Source organism: Hyperolius riggenbachi, chromosome 3 (assembly GCF_040937935.1).
Source record: "Hyperolius riggenbachi isolate aHypRig1 chromosome 3, aHypRig1.pri, whole genome shotgun sequence".
Lineage (NCBI taxonomy): Eukaryota > Metazoa > Chordata > Amphibia > Anura > Hyperoliidae > Hyperolius > Hyperolius riggenbachi.
Window position 1 is genome coordinate 344651780 of NC_090648.1, and position 20598 is coordinate 344672377.

Genomic DNA, 20598 nt, shown 5'->3' on the forward strand with positions numbered 1-20598 from the left:
GACCAGGAGCCACCGGAGCTGTGGCGAGGGCAAAGGACGGCTTCCAGGGACTGGAGGAAGCCCCAGGTAAGTGGATTTTTGTTTTTTAGGGACCTTGGACAAATCCTTTAAACGCTTCCAGGGATGGAGATGTCCTGATTAAATCGTCCGGATGTTGATAGCAAAAATTTAGTAATCTATGGGCACCCGAAATCTCTCACAGTCTCCAATAACATGACAGCTGTCTCTTGTAATATGATAGTGATCGCTAAACGCCAAATAACAGTAGAAGCTGTTTCTTGTAGAACATCATTTCTACAATATAATGAATATATAATTACGCACACAGCTAATACTAATCTCATGCCACAGTGGCTTCATTTAGTGTTAGCATCCATCTAACACTGATTTTTGTATGTTTCAAATAAAGTGACTGGCTTTAAGTGCAAAATCTCCAAAAACAATCAAATGATCAATGAGCTATAGCCGTTATACGGCTTCATTATTAGTCTCCTGCAACCTAGCGTTTCCACAGTCTCTTGGAACCTGCTGTCAATCATTCACAGTTGCTTCAGAGTATCCAAGCAGCTTGGGGTGACCCAAAACCACTAGGAAAATATAGGGGACTAAAAGACACTGAAAAGCCCTCCTACTAAAAAGCATTGCTCACTGTAATTTACCTTTAAAACATAAGGTATGTGATATTTCAGCTTTAAGTGAGCAAATGTGGTTTCCCATAATGCATCACTCCTGAATATGCGAATCATCTCTTTATGCAAGTGAAGCCAGGCTTACATTAAGAACCACTGGTGTATAGCAAGCCTATAGCTTAGAAATTTTACAGAGCCACATCAACCCAACATGCAGACAGCCTGTTTGGGACTTTAGGTCCTCATCAGTGCATAGAAGGGATTGATATGGCTGTATGCGATAGGGCTTGGACCAGTACAACAGAATACTCAAGCAGCTCAGGGTGATCCAAAATCACTAGAAAAGTATATAGGAACAAAAGAGGTAGAATAGCCCTCCTAAAGGGATAATTTGCAGATTCAGTAGTGATGCATTGTGGGTAGCCACAGTTACTCACTTAAAGCTGAATTATCGCAAATACTACCACCTAAGAAGGCAAAGTACACTCACAGTTGCTTGTAACATAGCAGGGTTTATGCTGTCAGTTGTAAGACATCCAAGCAATTCTAACAGTTTTTTGACAAGTTGGCAGCACTAACTTCCAGTTTGTGTCTTGTGGCATGGCACCAGTTTTTAACAGTCTCTTGAAAGCGATAAAGCATATAAGTTAATGGCGGGAAAGCACCATACAAAGTACATAATAACATAATCTTATAGTGACAGTATAAAACTTTTAGTAATCTGTGAATCTCTACATAGTTCTTACCATTACCTTGGTAGCTGCAGTAACAGCAGCACTAGCAGCAATATTCAGGCCTCTTTTACCAACACGCATCATTGTCTCATAACTCTTATCTCTCGCCTGAGCAATGTACTCGTCAATTTCCTGAAAGGGCATAAAAAAAGATGATTATTTTGCATTTGGTCAATGGAACCATGAATATTTACAGAGTATGGTTATAATTGAAGGTTTCTTAAGTGTAATATGTGAGATATGACTCAGTGAAGCAGCCCTGCAATAAAAACATCGTTTTCGCACTTTTTTAAAGCGCAGGCGATTTTGAAAATCGCCCTCAAAACGCTTGTGCAATGATTCCCTATGAGAGAGAGTTCACATCTGAGCGGTTTGTTTCCAATCCGCTCAGCAAAGCGGAGCCTGTACCATTTTTGAGGCGTTTTGCCTCAATGGAAGGTATAGGGAAATTCTAAAAACGCTTGAAAAAGCGATTTGCATAGCAATTTCCCAGGCGCTTTTAAAAATAAATACCGGTACATTGTATTTATTATTTTCTGATTCAAAGAGTTCACTTCCTGACTGACGTCAGGGAGTGAAAAAGCACAATCGCTCTGCAAAAGCGCTTTACAATAACCGCAACGCCCACCCGAGCACCGGAAAAAAAAAAAAAACAAATCACCCACAAAATTGTAAATCTGTGGCGTCAGCAATTTCGTTTTTTTAATGTGAACAAGGCCAAAAACCCAGGGGGCTCAATTGAGTTATAAAAGACCAAAAAAACTTGCCTCAAGCAAGTAAATTAGGCCTGCACTGCACACGCTTTACTAGCTGATTGAGTTGCTAATGTAACCCTTGCAGTATGCAGTACAACTGGCTCAAGCATTATGCTAGTACCTTTAGGAGTATTGATGGATGATTACTTTATCAATTAAAAAAAAAAACTCTCTTCAGCACCATACATCACTTACTGGTTACAGCTTGACCACCTCTAATATATTGTTGTTATTTGATGCACATTTTCTTAAAAAAGAAAAAAAATAGTAGCCTCCCCCTCCCCCCACTTTATTTTCCATGCAGGCTGGTATTGCGCATAATGGCTAAGCCTTGTGAGGGGTGGGGGGTACTTGTGTCGGAATAATAACCAGCCTGCATGGGATTTTTTTTGCATTTGCAGGTATACTCGACAAGCAGGGAGTGGAACAACACCTCCTCCCTTGCAAAGCACCTTATCAGGAATTGTATTAAAGCTTTGAGAGTCCACCATAAGCCACCCCCATAGCCTTAAGCCTACCTCCTCTTGGACTTCACTTTACCTCAGTTCAGTTTGTACACCTTCTCACCCATTTACCCATGTATTAGCCACTAGCACACTGCTGATATAGAGAAAAGAATGATTGGTAGTCATAGATATGTAATCCATTTTTCAATGAGTGGTCTTTGCTCCAGCACTCATAATAAATCAGACATACTGTCTTGCAGATATATCAATCCACCTATCAGAAGAATGAGTGCTTACTGTCAGAGACCTACCTTTTCCTTACTAGATAGTGTTGGGTGGACAAATTTCCTGTACAGCACACTGGAGCCTTTAGTGTAAGGCGAAAGAAGCCAGATAACAAAAGCAATCTTTAACTCAAAATAAAAAGGAAACCTGAAAGAGAAAAAGTAAAATTAGCTAATTTTCAATAGTAAGCAGGTAAAACAATCTACAAAAGGGGCCGGTGCCATTCCAACTAATATCATCATTAAGTGATAGTGATAGCTGCAGATGCCAATAATCAGGGAAAAGTATTTTAGCCTAATGTAATTAGCAATGTCCAGCAAGCCTTCTACTGGTACATAATTTTTTGTACACATTTACTGTATGTATATATAGTCTCATGCCAATTCAAGAGGAAATTAGGAAATTTTCCCTCAAGTTTTGCAGTGTAAGAAAAATAAAAATCTTGCTACTTGTAGCACCCAATGGGCTGTTCATACAATACAATCAACAACAAAGGTTTCCACCACTTTTGAATTTTTAGCTTGATGTGTTTCGTGAAATCAGAATTCACTGTATCAGGAAAAAGTGGTAGATTAACTAAAGGGCATAACTTTCAGTATGTTGTGGTGTGATAGACAGCTTTATGTGTGGTAGTTAGAAGAGCTTTAAGTGAAATACTGTATATAAATAGGGCCCTGAGGTGGGCAGGAAATTAAATATAGAAGGACACCATAGAGGAGGCTCGTCTGATGCTATGTTACTGCTCAAAGCATCAGATGAGCCTATATGGTGACCGATATAGTTTAATTTTGACAGCTAAAGTAATCCCTTAAAAATTCTATTGGCTCTAAATAATGGTTTTCAAGTTTTGAATACCTTATGTATGGGAGATATAGACATGAGAAACTTGCACTTGACCAAAGCACTGATTTTTTTTTATCTACATTTTGTGCCTAGGAGTCTATAGGTCTATACCAGGCATGGGCAAACTCGGCCCTCCAGCTGTTACGGAACTACAAGTCCCACAATGCATTTGCCTTTATGAGTCATGACTGTGGCTGTCAGACTCCTGCAATGCATTGTGGGACTTGTAGTTCCGTAACAGCTGGAGGGCCGAGTTTGCCCATGCCTGGTCTATACAGTGTACATTAATATGATGTTACTGTTAATGCTTTGACAGCTGAAGCTTGGTTATGATATGGATGTGAGAAGGCTTCTTAAAGCTAAACCTTAATTCTAAAGTACACCTTCAAAGAACAACAAGTCATATAAAAGTTGAAACAACAAAGCTGGGTATGGCTGACTGCAGCGCTGTGGCGTTTTTCACACACCCTGCACTCCAGCTGAAAGCCTGCTAACACCTTTCATTCTAAAGCCTTGCTGCATGCCTGGACTGACCTCAATCCTGAGAAACCTGTATCGCTATTTTCAGACTGCCAGACAGAACACCTTGTAAGAGAACTAAGGGAAACTCTTTAACGCATCTTATAGCTCTAGTTCTCCATGCCGGCTTGACAACTATATTTTACTGAACATCAGCTATAAAGACTTTGAAGCAAGCGTGCTATATAATACAGCTGGATGCTCCAGGTTAGTAACTCAGTAATGCAGTCATACTCAAAGCTTTCTGGCCTTTGCAGTCCTAGCTGAAAGCATTCAATTCATGTTAAAAAAAATTCTGGAAAATCACAGGAGTCCTATCTCTTAAAAATCACATATTTATTTTGATTTTAGCAAATCTAAGTGCGTGAGCATGCCTCTTGCAATTACTAGAGTACATTCACTATCTGCCAGTAAAACTAAAACTATCAGGCAGCACACATACATTTTACTGGTGTTTACACAAAGTATGTATCAGGCAAGCTCAAATAGTGGAACTTGTTGCGTTATGTGCTCAATGCACACATTGCTTGTATAAGTTGTGTTATATGAACAACAACGTATGCAGTATACTGTATATACCAATGCCTGTTGTGTCAATTGAGAAAAAGCCCGTTACGTACTATGCATAAATTATTTAGTGGCAGTCAATAAATCTGCCCCATTGAGTCTTGCTTATGGATGTTTGCCTGGTAGGCCAACTGAGGTCCAGCAAATCACTGGAGTTGGCTTACATAGCTGATGAACACTGCAGAACCAAAGCCATTCAGCAAACCTGCTATTAGGTGCACAAAGTTTGCAAGCCTTACTTGAGTGACATCTGAAGAAAGTGAGGATGCTAAAAGACTAGTGTATTATAGTTTACTAGTGTGTGAACAGTGGCACACTGGCGTCCCCCACTGCATGTGTACCCTGCGACCTGCAATGGACGCAGATACCTAGAGGGATTATTAGAAAGGATGCTATCACAATCACACAGGGGCATAACTATACCCCTCCAGGCCCCCCAGCAAACACAACCATTATGGGAGCCCCTGCGGCAAAACAGCTCATAACATTCCCCCCCCCCTCCCCCCGGGCTATGGATGCCTGATCCTCCACTCCTCCTTACAGAGCAAAGTGGAGCTGCGTAAATATATTTACCTGCTCTCAGTGCATCCGGTCTCCTCTTCCTTCCGTCCATCGCCACTTGCTCTGCTGCATGCCCGGCATTCCCTACTGCAGGCTGCTTCCAAGACCAAGAAAGTGGAGATCCGACACAATGAGAGCAGGTAAATAAAGGTGATCAATGAGGTGCAAATCATTTCACCTAACATTCAAATTTAATGTAAATTATATGCAGCTTGAAATTGGATCAGAATAACTTCCTGTCAAATTTTTATTGGTCCAAGTTCAAGCTGCGTGAAATTTAGATGAAATTGTAATGTTAAGAGAAATTATTTATCCAGCTCTGGTGCATTCTGCAAGGGGGAAGGGAGGAGGAGAAGACCCCAATAGCAGGGGTCCCAATGGAATCTGTTGCATTGCAGCACAACCAAAGAGGTGTGAACTGTTTATGGCCTTTGGATCGCACCACGTTACAGTGTGCATAACAATGTCTGTTACAACCCAATGTGTTATGTGAAAGTATCCATATCCTGAAATATGTAAGGGATAAGCTCCAACCAAAATAATGCATCTGACTGATCTGTTTTCCTCTAAGAGACAGTCATGGATTACTGTAAAGGGTAAATGGAAAAATGGCTGGCTGGTATGAGCAGACAGCATGACCTGACCCTGACCATAAAAATTCCACTCTGACAATTGATGTTTATTTCTCTGATCATCTGGTTACAGATACTTACCAAGAGAGGATAATATCCGTTAAGGTTTCTGCAGTTGTGAAAAACGCAAACACTATCCAATACATCATCCATTTCACCTGCAAAACAACACATTTCACATCACTTTCCAGAGGTTTTGTCAGATGGTGAATAAGAATACTGGCTGTCAGGGCCTGGTGGGAGCTTCAAAGATGCATTGCCGAGGCTCAAAGTCAATTACAGCGACAGGAGGGGTAGCAGATGTTTAGTGGTAAGTGCAGGCTCTCGCGACGGGTGCGTGCATCTCCTGGGGAGCAAAGGAGCAGTGCCATGGTGCTGAAGGACAGCACCACAGCCCAAAACCTCACTTCCCATCGCCCGGGATATGGAAGCATCCCTCAGGCTTTTGCCTGAGTAATACTCCCTGACGATCGAGCATCGGACAAATGAAACCGGCAATAGGATTTGTCGATAAACCTTGTGCTGTGGCCAGGTGATAAGTATCTCGCATATGCAAGCTACTTATCACCTTGAATTGCATCAGACCCAGTGTGTACTAAGCCTAAAGAGTGGAAAGGGCTATTTTCAGTGACCAGCCACAGAGGTGAATAATTGCAGCTGTAGAGCTGCGTCCTCTGACAAAGGAATGACAAAGTCCTTGTTTCTAAACCCAGCAAGGGTATGGACACAGGAATTTAAGCTTCACACTAGAAAGGTATGGCTAAGTGACTAGGTGGCAAAATGATATGGATAAAGTTGCTTCACTGAGAAGTTGATCAGTGATAAAAGCACAATATATTGCCTGTCCCTTTAAACTCTTCCCTGATACTGTTAAACATCCCATTACAGATAAACAATGTATAACTTTTACGTTTTTACCTGTGCCTACCAAGGAATCATGCAGATAATATTTGTTACCACTTACATATTCTTTCACATTTTTTGTCTTCACAGCTTTGTATGAAGAATATGCTGGGTATAAAGTACCAAACAGCAACCTAAGGAACAAAAACAAATATGACCTTTGGTAAAATGAAAAACACAGCAACAAAATTAATTACAGTAAATATTACACAAATACAAAAATAGTCTTCTCTAATGTTTTTGCACAGAAAAAAAGTCTAACACTGGAAAAGTCAATATTTACTAGCAGAACATCAGTCAACAATACTAAACTAGCAAAACGACGTGGCTACGCCTAGGTTAAAGGAAAGCACAGCATATCACAGTTCCGCCGCTCCGCACAACCAACAGGCGAGTGCTTCCTGGCTTCCACTTCCTTTGCTGGCAATCAAAACTCCGCACCCCTCCAGTCACATGTCTGCAGTGCTGAGAACCATGTACCAATTGGCAGGTCTGATGGCAAAGCCAAGGCTCCCAAGTGAACCTAAAGATGTCCACTAATGATACAATTGCAACTAATGTATACAATCTGCCATGTTTATGTAATGTGAGGGACTACCTAAAGTATTTTACTCATACAACTTTAGTGGGCACCTTTAGGTCTAGTTCAGATGGGCTTTTGGGGGTGGTGCAACCAAGCAGAAAACATTTGGCATTGGTTCACATCAGTTCCCGTCATCCTATCATTGCGCCCCGTTTTGAGTCATATAGAGGTCACGAAACCACTGATGCAACCGCTGCAAGATGCTACATGCCGCGTCTCAGCAATTTCAGTTAACTGCAATTGCCGGCATTAGTGCAATTGCCGGCAAACAACAGTAGATGCATTGAGATGGACGCTCCCATACTTCAGAATGCGGGCGTTGGTCGATCCTGGCAGTAAATGACTCGCATGGCTGCCGGCAGAAGCCTGTGTGAACCAGCCCTTAAACTGTACATGCCTCCTGACTGCCAAAGAGAGGATGATGTTCTAGTTTGCTGGGGTGAGAAGTAGTGATCCGCTGAAACAGGTATTTCTAATTTTTATGTTACAAAATTTAAACCTTATTTGGAAAACATTGACATTGCTTAACATTGCTCAGACACCCGTTTATGGGGACACTATAGCAAGGTTGGAGGAACACCCATGTAAATGTAGTACGTGTGCCAAGACCCCTCCTCCAGTGCCTCCAGGGGTACACACAGCTATACAGCAATGCAGTTGGGTTGACACTAATTGTGGTCTTTCACTTATGCCTAATCTGGACCCTTAAAGAATCCCTAACACTGACTTACTTTCTAAACTAGTCTTACTCTTGACCTAACTCAATACTACTGCCTAACCATACACTGTATTTAACCTGATCTCAATAGTCCCTGAGTCCCTTGACATTAACCTTAATGAAATGAGCTAACATTTGTAAAGCGCTTTATGTAAGTGTATGGTCAGCTAAAAAGTGCTGAGGTCACTTACAGCAGTGTTTCTCAACATTATCACAGCCTGTACCCCATTATTAATGATTGCATTTGCCAAGAACCCTTAATTGTGCGTAACATCATCTCAAGTACTCAGAGTAGCTAAGAAACTATGGGCTTGATTCATTAAGCTTAAAGGACAACTGTAGGGAGGCTGCCATGTTTTTTTTCCTTCTGTGCAATACAAGTTGCCTGTCAGCTCTGCTGATCTATTTGGATGCCAAAGTGTCTGAATCACACCAGAAACAAGCATGCAGCTAATCATGTCAGTTCTGACATTAATGTCGGAAACACCGGATCTGCTGCATGCTTGTTCAGGGTCAATGGCTAAAAGTATTAGAGACAGAGGATCAGCAGGACAGCCAGGCAACTGGTATTGCACAAAAGGAAAAAAAAACATGGCAGCCTCCCTAGTTGTCCTTTAATGTGAAGGAGCGTTTCTTAAAAAGAAGAAGCGGCCGCTATGTACTCCTTACATAGCAGAACGCGTTGCTATGGAAGGAGCAAGTCTTCCTTAGTTACGTGCATTGGTTGCATAGCAACGCGCATAAAATGCGGGTGGTCTTGTGAAGTACCGTGACCGCGGAACTTCACTAGCAGCCAGTACTATGTTAATTATTATACCGGTAGTAGTAACTAGTAACTAAGGAAGGCACGCTCCTTACATAGCAACGTGCGCTGCTATGTAAGGCGTGCATAGCAGCCGCTCCTTCTTTTGTAACGAGCGCTCCCTCACATTAAGCTGCGCTGCATTAGCAGTTTTACATTAGGCACTTCAAGCACTCTATTCATAACAATTGAAATAAAATTTTCTAAGAAAATTTCTAGTGTCAGAGAGGTGTAAGCTGGGGAGGGGAACAGTTTCATAATGATTATCAGTACTGAAAGCACATATAGGGATGAACATTTCCAGAACGGTGCCAAGAGCTAATACAGTGATAAAAGGGGCGCCCCTAGTGGGCTTCACTGGTCCAGGGGTCCTTGTGCAGTCACAACCTAAGCATCTCTTATTACAACATCACTGCAAGTATCCCCTAATGCATATATACTTGTTAAGAGTGTTCCATCATTGTGTATTAATACTTGTTTAAAGAGACACTGAAGCGAAAAAAAATATATGATATAATGAATTGGTTGTGTACTATGAATAATTACTAGAAGATTAGCAGCAAAGAAAATATTCTCATATTTTTATTTTCAGGTATATGGTGTTTTTTCTAACATTGCATCATTCTCTAATATGTGCAGATTACACAACACTCAGCATTCAAAATGAGTCTTTCAGAGCAGTCTGTGAACTAATGACCTCTCCTCTAGCAGATAAAAAGAAAACAGTTGAGATAATAAAAGTCAGAAGACAACCCTCTCCACGACTAAACAAAGTCGTAGAGATTAATGGCTTTTTTGCATAGAGATAACAACTGGAGTTTCTTAATCTTCCTGTACTGGAAACAATTAGACTGATGTATCTGATCTTAATGTTTTATTTTTTAGCTGTACTACACATACAAATCATAATATAATTTTTTTTCGCTTCAGTGTCTCTTTAACATGCCTTGATACTTTTCATTAACAATAATAAATACATATTTAGGTTTATATAAGATTCATCTTTTATTGCATCTCAAAACTTACTACTAGATGGACTATGGGAAATTCAAGAACCCCCTGCATGTGCTCAGAACCTATGATTTATGGCATGCTCTACCCTGGTAAGTTACCCTGCTGATAAGGAAAAGGAAGATGTACACTTTCCTGAAGGACATATGAGCCATGAGCAAGGAGGTATCAGATTTAATAGTTCTTCTGCCACTGGAATAATAATACATAGATTACATTCTGAGGTCATGTGAATATTTCTGCTGACCGGACAAACATGTTTCTGCAGAGAAGCAGCTTCTAGCATGTCAAATTAACTCATTTACATAAGTGGAATGCAAGTAAAATATGTAAGAAAAAAATGGTGTAATTTAATGCAAAAAAGAATGCAGGAATTGAGTGCCTGGGTAAAGCATTTATAAAATAAAGCAATTTGTAACAGAAATCATGTATGCAATTAACATCAACACACTATACTGCACATCCTTCCACTCAATCAATGCATAAGCCAGTTATGTCATCTCAGACTTATTTTAAAGACTCAACAGATGTGAAATTTCTATTGGGTTTCCATCAGCAAATTATAATGAAATTACAATTGCTGGCTGGTCAGAATGTTCTGAATGATTTAAAGGGAACCCGAGGTAAGAGGTATGGAGGCTGCAGGGGAACCCTAGGTCAAAATATTCTGATGAGATAAACAATTGTATTTTAAAAATATTCTTTTTAGATATCCCATGGTTTTATTATATATTTAAACATTTACAAAGTAGATTGAATGTTTTGTTGCCTCTGCTCAGTGCCAGCCTAATAAATGTCCCAGAGTTAGAAAAAGGTCAATAGTTCATATATTTTACCTCCCTCTTCTCTCAGAAGTTGTATGCTGCCAGGAAATCCTTTATGGCTGTAATTTGCTTATCAGTGAGGTTCACTATATTTCTGACAAGGTACTTAGACAGAAGCTGTCACTTCCATGCCTAGAAATTAACTCTTTCATGCAGCAAAATAAAGCAAATAAAACAACCTGGTTATTAAGATCTTTTGCACTGTACATATACATGTTTATCTCATCATGTCACTTTTCACCTCAGGTACACTTTGAACAGTACCAGTTGCCTGGTAGTCCTCCTGATCCTGTGTCTCTAATACTTTTAGCCATAGACTCTGAACAAGTATATGCAGATCAGGTACTCTGACTCAGGTTTTATTGGATTAGCTATATGCTTGTTCCAGGGTTTTGACTTAGACACTACTTATGCCAGAAGATTAGCAGGGCTGCCAGGCAACTGGCATTGTTTACAATGAAATAAATATGGCAGCCTCCAAATCCCTCTCACCTCAGGTTCCCTTTAAGCAGCCTAACCCTAACCCACTCTCCTTTAACCCCCACGTGGTTAGTAAACCTACCCCCCCCCCCCCCAGCCGTAGAACCGTAATTTACGGCAATAAGAATTTGGGTGCAGGGAGGCACTTAATAAAATAGCAGTCACTGAGTCTTCCTGTTATGCAAATAATTGCACATTGCATAGCGGGCCCACTATTTTATTAGGGGCCTCCCTGCACTCAAACTTCCTCCCATTGCCGCAAATTGTGGCTTTTATAATGGGAGCCTATGGTGGTGCCCTTTTTTCCTCTTTTGTTGGTTAGGCCCATGTGATGTGATTCTCCCAAAGGCAGGATAGGTGCCTTGTGGTCTGTATGGTTCCCCATGCAAGGTAGCTGGAGACATTATGGAGACTCACATGTAAAAGATTTGCAAGCTGCGACTTGCTGCTATATCTGTGGTGAGCCCCCCTGCTTCCCCCTGGACACGAGGTGCGTGTTACCCCAGCCTGATGTGCACCTCCTCTGATCAGTATGTGGGCTGCTCTACACACCTCTATCTGTGCTTCCATTAACCATGCAGCCAGGCGTTCACCCACTGTCTCTATGCATTCTCAGCAGGTGAATTGTGGTGGCATGATTGCCTTCAGCCTCCACAGCATTCAAGGGTTGTTCTGCAGTACCAGAGATGGCAATTTATAGCATATTTCAGGGCAGCAGGTGTTTTGGATCTTTATATTTAATACTAGAGAATCACAGGGATGCAATATCTGCTGGAATGTGAATTTAGTTTTCTACTTTAGGTCCAATTCCACATTGCAATTGTTTATTTTTTTGTTTGCTTTTTTTTCCCTCCCAGCCGTCTTTTTCTGTTGTTTCTCCACACAGAGATCTGATGCGCCCTCTCTATTCCTCCTTTCAGCTTTTTTTTTACAGTTCTAGTGTGCTTTAAAAGCTGACTAAAATAAAAACACACAGCAGGACTACTGCTAACTAGCTCAACAGAGTCTGCATTTCTGCTGCCCTCTTCCATGGTACTGTATATTGGCAGCCTACTCCTCCTGCCAGATAGGATTCCCCCTCCTTGGCGTTGTACAGTGGTCCTGCCAGTAGCGGACACAGCCAACAGTGGGCTCCTGTGCAGAACCAGTGAAATGCACAAAGTGGGTGAGGCCATAACAGAAATAATGTTCATAAAATAAAAGTATGTGAGCCTAGAGTACCTGTTGTAGGCCACGTATTTATGTGGCTCACTTCTTTTATTCATACATTATGTTTCATACATGACTGAACCATAAGCAGAGGAGTAGAAGCCGAGGTTGCAGCAGTCACAACCGCCCGTGCTACTGTAAGGGCCCATAGACAGGCTGTATGTACCCGGCTGTACAGGGCACAGTGCCCCACTACAGTTCACTCACCTGCTCCCCCTACAAGCATCCCATTAGGCACCACCCAAAGAGTTTCGTCCCTGTGCAGGATACAGTGCCCCATGCACGCCTCCTGACCTTCCCTGAAGCACCACCTCACACTCACACAGGCCTGTGTGTCTGTACCAAGAGCACGAGCATGCCGGAGAGAATACTACTGATAAGCAGCTGCACCAGCCCCGCCCTCAACAGATTAGAGAAATGAGAAGAGCAGAGTGGGAGACTTGAAAGGTGAGGTAGTTCTCACTACCTCCCCCCCTTCCTCCATCACTCACTACCCCCCCCCCCCCCCCCCCCCCCAATGAAACCATCTCTCTCCCAAGCAGACTTATCAAGCCCTCACTTTTCCTCCCCCCCAGCCGCCTATAGGTCTTTGATAGATCCAAAGATCAGCAAGCATAGCAGTAGAGATGGTGTCTATCTATTCCAGCACTGGGTCCCACTGCAGCCACTAGTTCTCCGCCTTGCTGTTTTAGTTCCAGAGGCGTCTGATCAAGATTAAGTGGTACAACATTGTATAATGAAAGCTACCCTCTGATTGGAAATGAATGGTTGACTGTACTGGGGCACAATCACATGGTACATGACCTTTTTCAGTTCTGCACAAATGTGTTGAAATGTAATGTTAGCTATGAATTTCTAAAACTGTCTGTAAAGCTAAGTTCATTTACTTTAATAGTTTGGTACTCTGTATTGCACTAGTTTTCAGAACAGATACCCCCGGTATGTTCCTCATCTTGCCTGAGCAATGTACCTGCACAAAGCAGGAGCAATTGTTTTTGCTTGCTTCCCACACCTACATAAACGGAGTGACTGGAAGGAAACTCTGACACTCCCAGTCTTGATAGAGTTTGCTCCTATCAGGGTGGGGCATCTGAACATTCAAACTTAAACATACAACTAAGCAATTTGAAATAAAGTGAAACAAAATGATTCCTAAGGCCTGGAACCCACTAGGAGCGCTTTTCTGAACACTTTGTGATTTATAAAGTTTGTTAATGTAATGCTATGGGTGTGATCCCACTTGAGGGATGTGATTTAATAAAAATCCCCCATAGCATTGCATTAGCAAGAGCTTTTCAACAGCTTATAGAGCTGAACTGAAAGTTTTCTTAACAAAGGTGGAATATTACTTAAATGGTTAAGCTATGTACACACTTTAGATTTTACTTGAGTGACGGCTCCTGATCACTTTGGCTATAAATCAATAGTATGTACATAGTATGTATGGGTTCTCTTATGCCGCCTGCCTCACCTGTGATGATCTGCCAGGACGCTTCAATCTCACCTTATGCCTACTGTTAAAAAGAAACCGTGACCAAGAATTGATCTTCATCCCAATCAGTAGCTGATACCCCCTTTCTCATGAGAAATATTTTCCTTTTCACAAACGGATCATCAGGGGGCTCTTTATGGCTGATATTGTGGTGAAACCCCTCCCACAGTGTGATGTCAGGACAATGGTCTTGACAGTTTCCTGTCTGTAAACCTCATTGCATTGTGGGATGGGAAATAACAGCTGTTTACAGCTGGGTCCAACTGCCAAAAAAGCAAGCAGCATCTCCTTCCACTGACATCACCTGCCAGCAGTAAAAACGTCACCATGTGGTAAATGTCAGAATGCAAATCAGGAAAAAGAAAGATTTTACAATGGGAAAACACTGACTAAATCATTTATACATAATTATTGTAAAAATGAAGCACTTTTTTATTACATTATTTTCACTGGAACTCCTCTTCAATACAGGAAGAATTTTCCACAGCAAAGTGCCACTTGTGTGTCCTCCCTCTAGCCCTCTCCAAAGCTCAGTACAGCCTGCTAGGAGCTGAGCAGTATGTCTGTACAGCACTCATTGTTAAAGTGAAACAACGAGTAATGCAAAGTATGTACATAGCCAAGATCATCTAATAATGTTACTCTCCACAGAACTGCTCAGGCAGCAGTTACACCTGACAACAGAGTAGGCTGGTGGTTTTGCTTTTTATAGTATAAAACATAAGCAGTGTTTACAAGCTGTTACCTCATTAGAAGCAATCATCAGGCCTCTCCTCAAAAAACCCTCCCTGGACCCAGATGCAATGGCCAGCTACAGACCTGTCTCTAACCTTCCATTTCTGGGTAAGCTAATTGAAAAAGCTGTATACCTACAGCTAGAAGCCAAAATCCTACAAAACAACAGTTATGACCCATTCCAGTCTGGCTTCAGGAAACATCACACCACTGAAACTGCTCTCATCCAAATATGCAACCACCTGCTCATGGCAAGAGACAGAGGAGAGTGCTCCATCCTCATACTGCTAGACCTTTCTGCAGCCTTTGATACAGTTGACCATGACATCTTGATAAGCAGGCTACAGGAATACTGCGGCATTGATGGCATAGTTCTTCAGTGGTTCCAATCCTTCTTGTGCGGCAGAACCCAAAAAGTGTCTATGGAGCCCTTCCTGTCCACCTATGTACCACTTAAGTATGGGGTGCCCCAGGGCTCAATCCTTTCTCCCTTGCTCTTCATGATTTACATGTTACCGCTTGGAAAACTAATCCAAAAACATGGCCTAACATACCACTGCTATGCTGATGACTCCCAGCTATATATTTCCTTCAATCCTGGTATGACAGACCCAACTCCAACTATAAACGTCTGCTTAGGCAAACTACAGCAATGGATGAGTTACAACTGGCTGAAACTAAATGCAGATAAAACTGAAGACCTGATTGGAGGGCAGCACATGACAACAAAACAACTTAACTTGCAGTCTTCACCACTGAGAATAGGAGGCACGGATCTACACAGCTCTGATCATGTGCGTAGCCTGGGAGTTCTAATTGATGAGGATTTAAACTTTAGAACTCTCATCTCTGCTGTAGAGAAATAATCGTATTTTCACCTGAAGAACATCCCAAAAATCAAGCACCTCATCCCCTCAGAAGATCTACCAACCTTAGGTTCATGCTTTCATCCCGACTGGACTACTGCAATGCTCTTTACACTGACCTTCCAAAAAAGGACTTGTACCACCTAGGCTGATACAAAATACTACTGCCAGACTTAACCAACCAACCAACCCCGTCACTGCCACATAACGCCAGTCCTGCACTCCCTTCACTGGCTACCTATAAAATGGAGGGTCCTATTCAAGATCGGCCTACTGACATTGAAATCACGAAGAAGGGTTGTTAGCGATCAGTGTCGCTCATACTTGATTTGTCTGGAACTGCTTGTATCTTTGCCATGAGTGTTGATTATATATGCTAACTTTATATATTCAAATATTTGTCAGTTCAGTTTTCAGCAAATGATCAAACAAACCATATACATAAATAGGCTTAATAGATACCGTAACTATATCGCTGAAAGCGACTACAAGAGCAGAAGCACTTGGCAATATCTTATAGGCAATAAGCTCCATCACTGTGCTGTTGTCCTAACCAGATTCCATCTCAGGGACTTATGAATGCATGGCAGATAACATCTATCTACACCTAGTGTGCTTACACATACATTACCACTCCATGGATTTGAAGAAATGTGTCAAACATTAAAAATGTACAAATTAAAGCAATTGAGATGAATAACTGGTACATCCCAAAAGAGGTTGAGACATAGGAAATGATGCACATACTTATTCCAGTAGGTGGTGTAAAAGGTAATTATTATAGGCAAACCAAAACAGCAACACATGAAACAACATCTCTTCAACTGAAGCGAGACGGATATGGAGGCTGCCACATTTATTTCCCTTTAAGCAATACCTGTTGCCTGGCTATCCTGCTGATCCTCTGCCTCTTTTAGCCATAGACCTTGAACAAGCATGCAGCAGATCAGGCGTTTCTGACATTATTGTCAGATCTGACAAAATTAGCTGTATGCTTGTTTCTGGTGTTATTCAGACACTAGATCAACAGGGCTGCTAGGCAACTGGCATCGTTTAAAAGAAAATAAATATGGCAGCCTCCATATTCTTCTCACTTCAGTTGTCCTTTAATTGAACCAATTTAAAGGGTTAGTACAGGTTTTTGCATTTTTGTTTTCATCATTACTTTTAGGGCCTTTTCACATCGAGTATGTTGTACTGCAATCATATTGCAGCACAAATTGGACGAAGTGGCTGAAAATTCACACCGCACTGTAGTGTTGCAACCATACAGTGAGGCATACAGTGCAATGAAACTATGCCTCATTCCCACTGTAAACATGCGAGCCATAAGGGCCCTTTTACACTTAATGCGTTGCATTTCCATGTGTTTTTTTTTTCTCCATAGCAGTGCATTGTAAAAAAGCTTCAGTCTTTCAGTGTATAGTGTGAAAGAGGCCATAGGGAAACATAGACACTGGAATGGACATCAGTTGCCCTTTCAGTTACAACTTACAGAAACTGATATAGTGTAAAAGGCCCCTTAGGCCCCTTTACACTTAATGCTTTGCTATGCGTTCTGTTTTAATGTGGTTTTTTTTCTCCATTGCAGTGCGTTGTGAAAAAGCAGTTTTTCAGCGTATAGTGTCAAAGAGGCCAAAGGGAAACATGGACACTGGACTGCACATCAGGTGTCCTTTCAGTTATAACTGATAGCAACCAATATAGTTTAAAAGGATCCTTAGGGCTGAATCGCAAATCGCTAGTGATTTTTAAATCGCTAGGGTTGTTACTTTATCATAGAAATCACAAGAAGTATTTTCCACTACAGTGATTCGATTTGGAAATCGCAAATCGCTTTCTGGAGCGAATTTTACAATGATAATGCAATGCAAATGAAAATCACAAATCGCAATCGCATAACAGAATTAATGAAAAATCGCAATCGCAATCGCTGGCATTTGTGATTTGTGATTGTGATTGCTAGTGGAAAAGGGCCCTGTCCTTTTACACTATATCAGTTGCTCTCAGTTATAACTGAAAGGACAACTGATTTTTAAAGTAAAGTAATGTCCATGTTGAGGCTTGGGAGGCTTCCCCCATCCTCCTAAGCCTCAGGAATCCAACACTGGCTCTCCTGAAAACTACAGCTGACAAGGATGTTGACTGTGGCGGAGGCGTGCCTGCAATATTTACCTTCCATGGTCTAGCGCAGGCGCAGTAGCGGCTTTCCAATTGGGTTCAGGCGAAATAGATGATTGGGCTCAGCTTTTTCCGCCTGAACCTGATCGGAAAGCCGCTACTGCGCCTGCGCTAGATCGTGGTAGGTAAATATTTACATTGCCGGTGTTCTGGTGCTGCCAGTGCTGGATCCCGGAGGGTAAGGAGGGTGGGGGAAGCCTCATTAGGATCCAGAGGTAAGTATCCCCTAAACTTTAGGGGATACTTACCTCTGGATCCTAATGAGGTTTCCCCCACCCTCCTTAGGGCCTAAAGGGGCGTTTCTTTTGGTACAGGTCCTCTTTAACGGATACATCATACTGTGGAAAGTGGCACTGCAATGATGACCCTATCAGATGTTCCCAGTGTGGCCAGTGCAGTGCAAGCTAGTGGAGCACAGTATCCCAAGCACTGCATGCAGTGTGCTACTATACAAAGCGCATGTTAACAGTGACTGCATGCAAAGCAACGACCGTACCATGTGCAGTGTGACTTTCTGTTCTGTTGTGTTCCTGCTTGTACAGGGGATGCAAGATCCACTATGAACATAGCCTTATGCTTAACCTTAATTATTGTGTAAAAAAAAATACCAGAAAAGTAAATGAAGCACATGTATGAATTTATGGAAGCATTTTAAAGCCTTCGGTTGTTTAAATCAAGGCATTGTCTTAAAGTGAACCCAAGGTGAGAGGGATATGGAGGCTACCATATTAATTTCCTTTCAACCTCCCTGGCGGTAGCCCAAAGCTACACTCGGGCTAGTCACCGAGCGTTTAATACAGAACAATGGAGCGCAGAGGGCGTTTTTATTCACCTCCCGGGGGATCCAGAGGTTGGTAGCCGTTCTCCTTCCTGTCCTCAGAGGCTCTGCTGAGATCACCGTCTCACTACAGAGTTGAAGCGCCACCTGGAGGACGGAGGTAAAATTGCAGTGCTGGAGCCCAGGGAGGTAAGTGCAGGGGTTGCTGCTGGATTTCTGGGGGCATGATTTGTTCCTGGTTTTAGGGTCTGAAACGTTCAGAAACGACCCTAAAATCAGGAAATAACCATACCTCCAGGGAAGCTAAACAATACTAGTTGCCTGTCAGCCATAGTGATTTATTTTGGTGCAGTAGTGTCTGAATTACACCAGAAACAAGCATGCAGCTAATCTTGTGAGATCTGACAATATTGTCAGAAACACCTGATCTGCTGCATGCTTGTTCAGGGTATATGGCCTGACATACCATTGCTATGCTGATGACACCCAGCTATATTTGTCATTCAAACCTGGCATCACAGACCCTACTCCACAAATAAACTCATGCTTAGCTGAGCTTCAGGAGTGGATGAATATTAATTGGCTAAAACTTAATGCTGACAAAACTGAGGTTCTTGTTATCGAGGGCCAGGGCTCAACAGCAAAGCAGCCCCAGTCTCAACCAACACCGCTAAGGATAGGGAGCTCAGACCTGAACAACTCAGACTGTGTGCGCAGCCTGGGAGTAGTGATTGATGGGAAATTAAGCTTCAGGAATCAAATATCAGCTGTTGTGAAACATTCCTTCTTTCATCTAAGGAATATTGCAAAGATTAAACACCCAATTCCTTCAGAGGATCTTCCAACCCTAGTCCATGCCTTCATCACATCAAGGTTAGACTACTGCAACGCCCTCTACACAGGGCTGCATAAGAAAGACTTACGCCGCCTCCAACTAGTACAGAATGCCGCCGCAAGGCTGTTAACGAGCCAACCCCGCCATTGCCACATAACACCAACCCTGTGCTCACTCCACTGGCTAAAAATGGAGAATACTGTTTAAGATTGGCTTACTGACATTCAAATCCTTGCACAATCTTGGCCCTGGATACCTGAAGGACTTGTTGCAACTGCATCACACCCCCCACAACCTTAGATCAAAAGGACGTAACACCATGGTCACCCCCAGAGTCCACCTCAAAACCTTTGGAGACAGAGCCTTTTGTCATGCTGCCCCTACACTTTGGAACTCCCTGCCACACCCAATCAGGACAGCTCCATCCCTGGAAGCATTTAAGTCTAAACTGAAAACCTACCTCTTTAGTCTGGCATTCATGAACATCTGACTATCTCCTCTGTAACACAACCCAGCCTGCAACCCTGTATTAATCTGAGACACAACTATGGGAGAAAAGCGCTTTACAAATGTTATTGTATATTGCATATACATATGGCTGAATGTATTAGAGACAGAGGATCAGCAGGGCAGCCAGGCAACTGGCATTACTTTAAAGGAAATAAATGTGGTAGCCTCCATATCCCTCTCATTCTGAGTTCACTTTAAAAACAGTATGCTGTAGATATCCATGTACTTGTGCAATGAGGCATATGGCTATGTTTACATGTGTTTTTCCTTGTTTTGATGAAACACAAAATGCTGCATTTTACTTTGATGCCATCTAATGTGATGCCCTAAAACATGTCCCGTGTGTACTGGAACACCGCTATATAAATGTAGATTTCACATGGCAGCAGTTTTAGCCCATATAGACAGAGCACTGAAATGCTGGTGGAAAACACTCAGGTAAACTAGGCCATGGCATGGTTTTATCAAATAAGTCCTGCAGCATGATAGCACATGACACTGAAGGTCAGGAAGACAGCAGAAGGCTGCAAAATGTAACATAACCGCTAGTAATCATAAACTGAATGCCTACTTGAATACTTTACTGGGATAAAAAAAAAATACACTTGAAGGACAAAGTACATATAAATAATAACAACTGAGTATACCTATAACATTACAAGCATTTCAATAAACTATAAGCACATGAAGTAAGCAGCCC

General features: G+C 42.0%; 1 protein-coding gene across 7 annotated transcripts in view; it reads right to left on the minus strand.

Annotated features, from left to right (window-relative positions):
- The window catches only part of REEP2 (receptor accessory protein 2), a 57660-nt gene that overhangs the window by 36480 nt on the left and 582 nt on the right, over positions 1 to 20598 (minus strand). For 6 of the 7 annotated variants that reach the window (XR_011030471.1, XR_011030470.1, XR_011030469.1 and 3 more), the window contains exons 2-5: positions 6936 to 7008; positions 6053 to 6129; positions 2876 to 2996; positions 1376 to 1495 (exon numbers count right to left, since the gene is read on the minus strand). Coding sequence is in view for 2 of the 7 variants with exons in the window: in XM_068276998.1 (XP_068133099.1) it covers positions 1376 to 1495; positions 2876 to 2996; positions 6053 to 6129; positions 6936 to 7008 (391 nt within the window). In the remaining 5 variants the exon portion in view is untranslated. The remainder of the gene's footprint in view (positions 1 to 1375; positions 1496 to 2875; positions 2997 to 6052; positions 6130 to 6935; positions 7009 to 20598) is intronic. The other variant, XM_068277000.1, reaches the window with a different exon arrangement.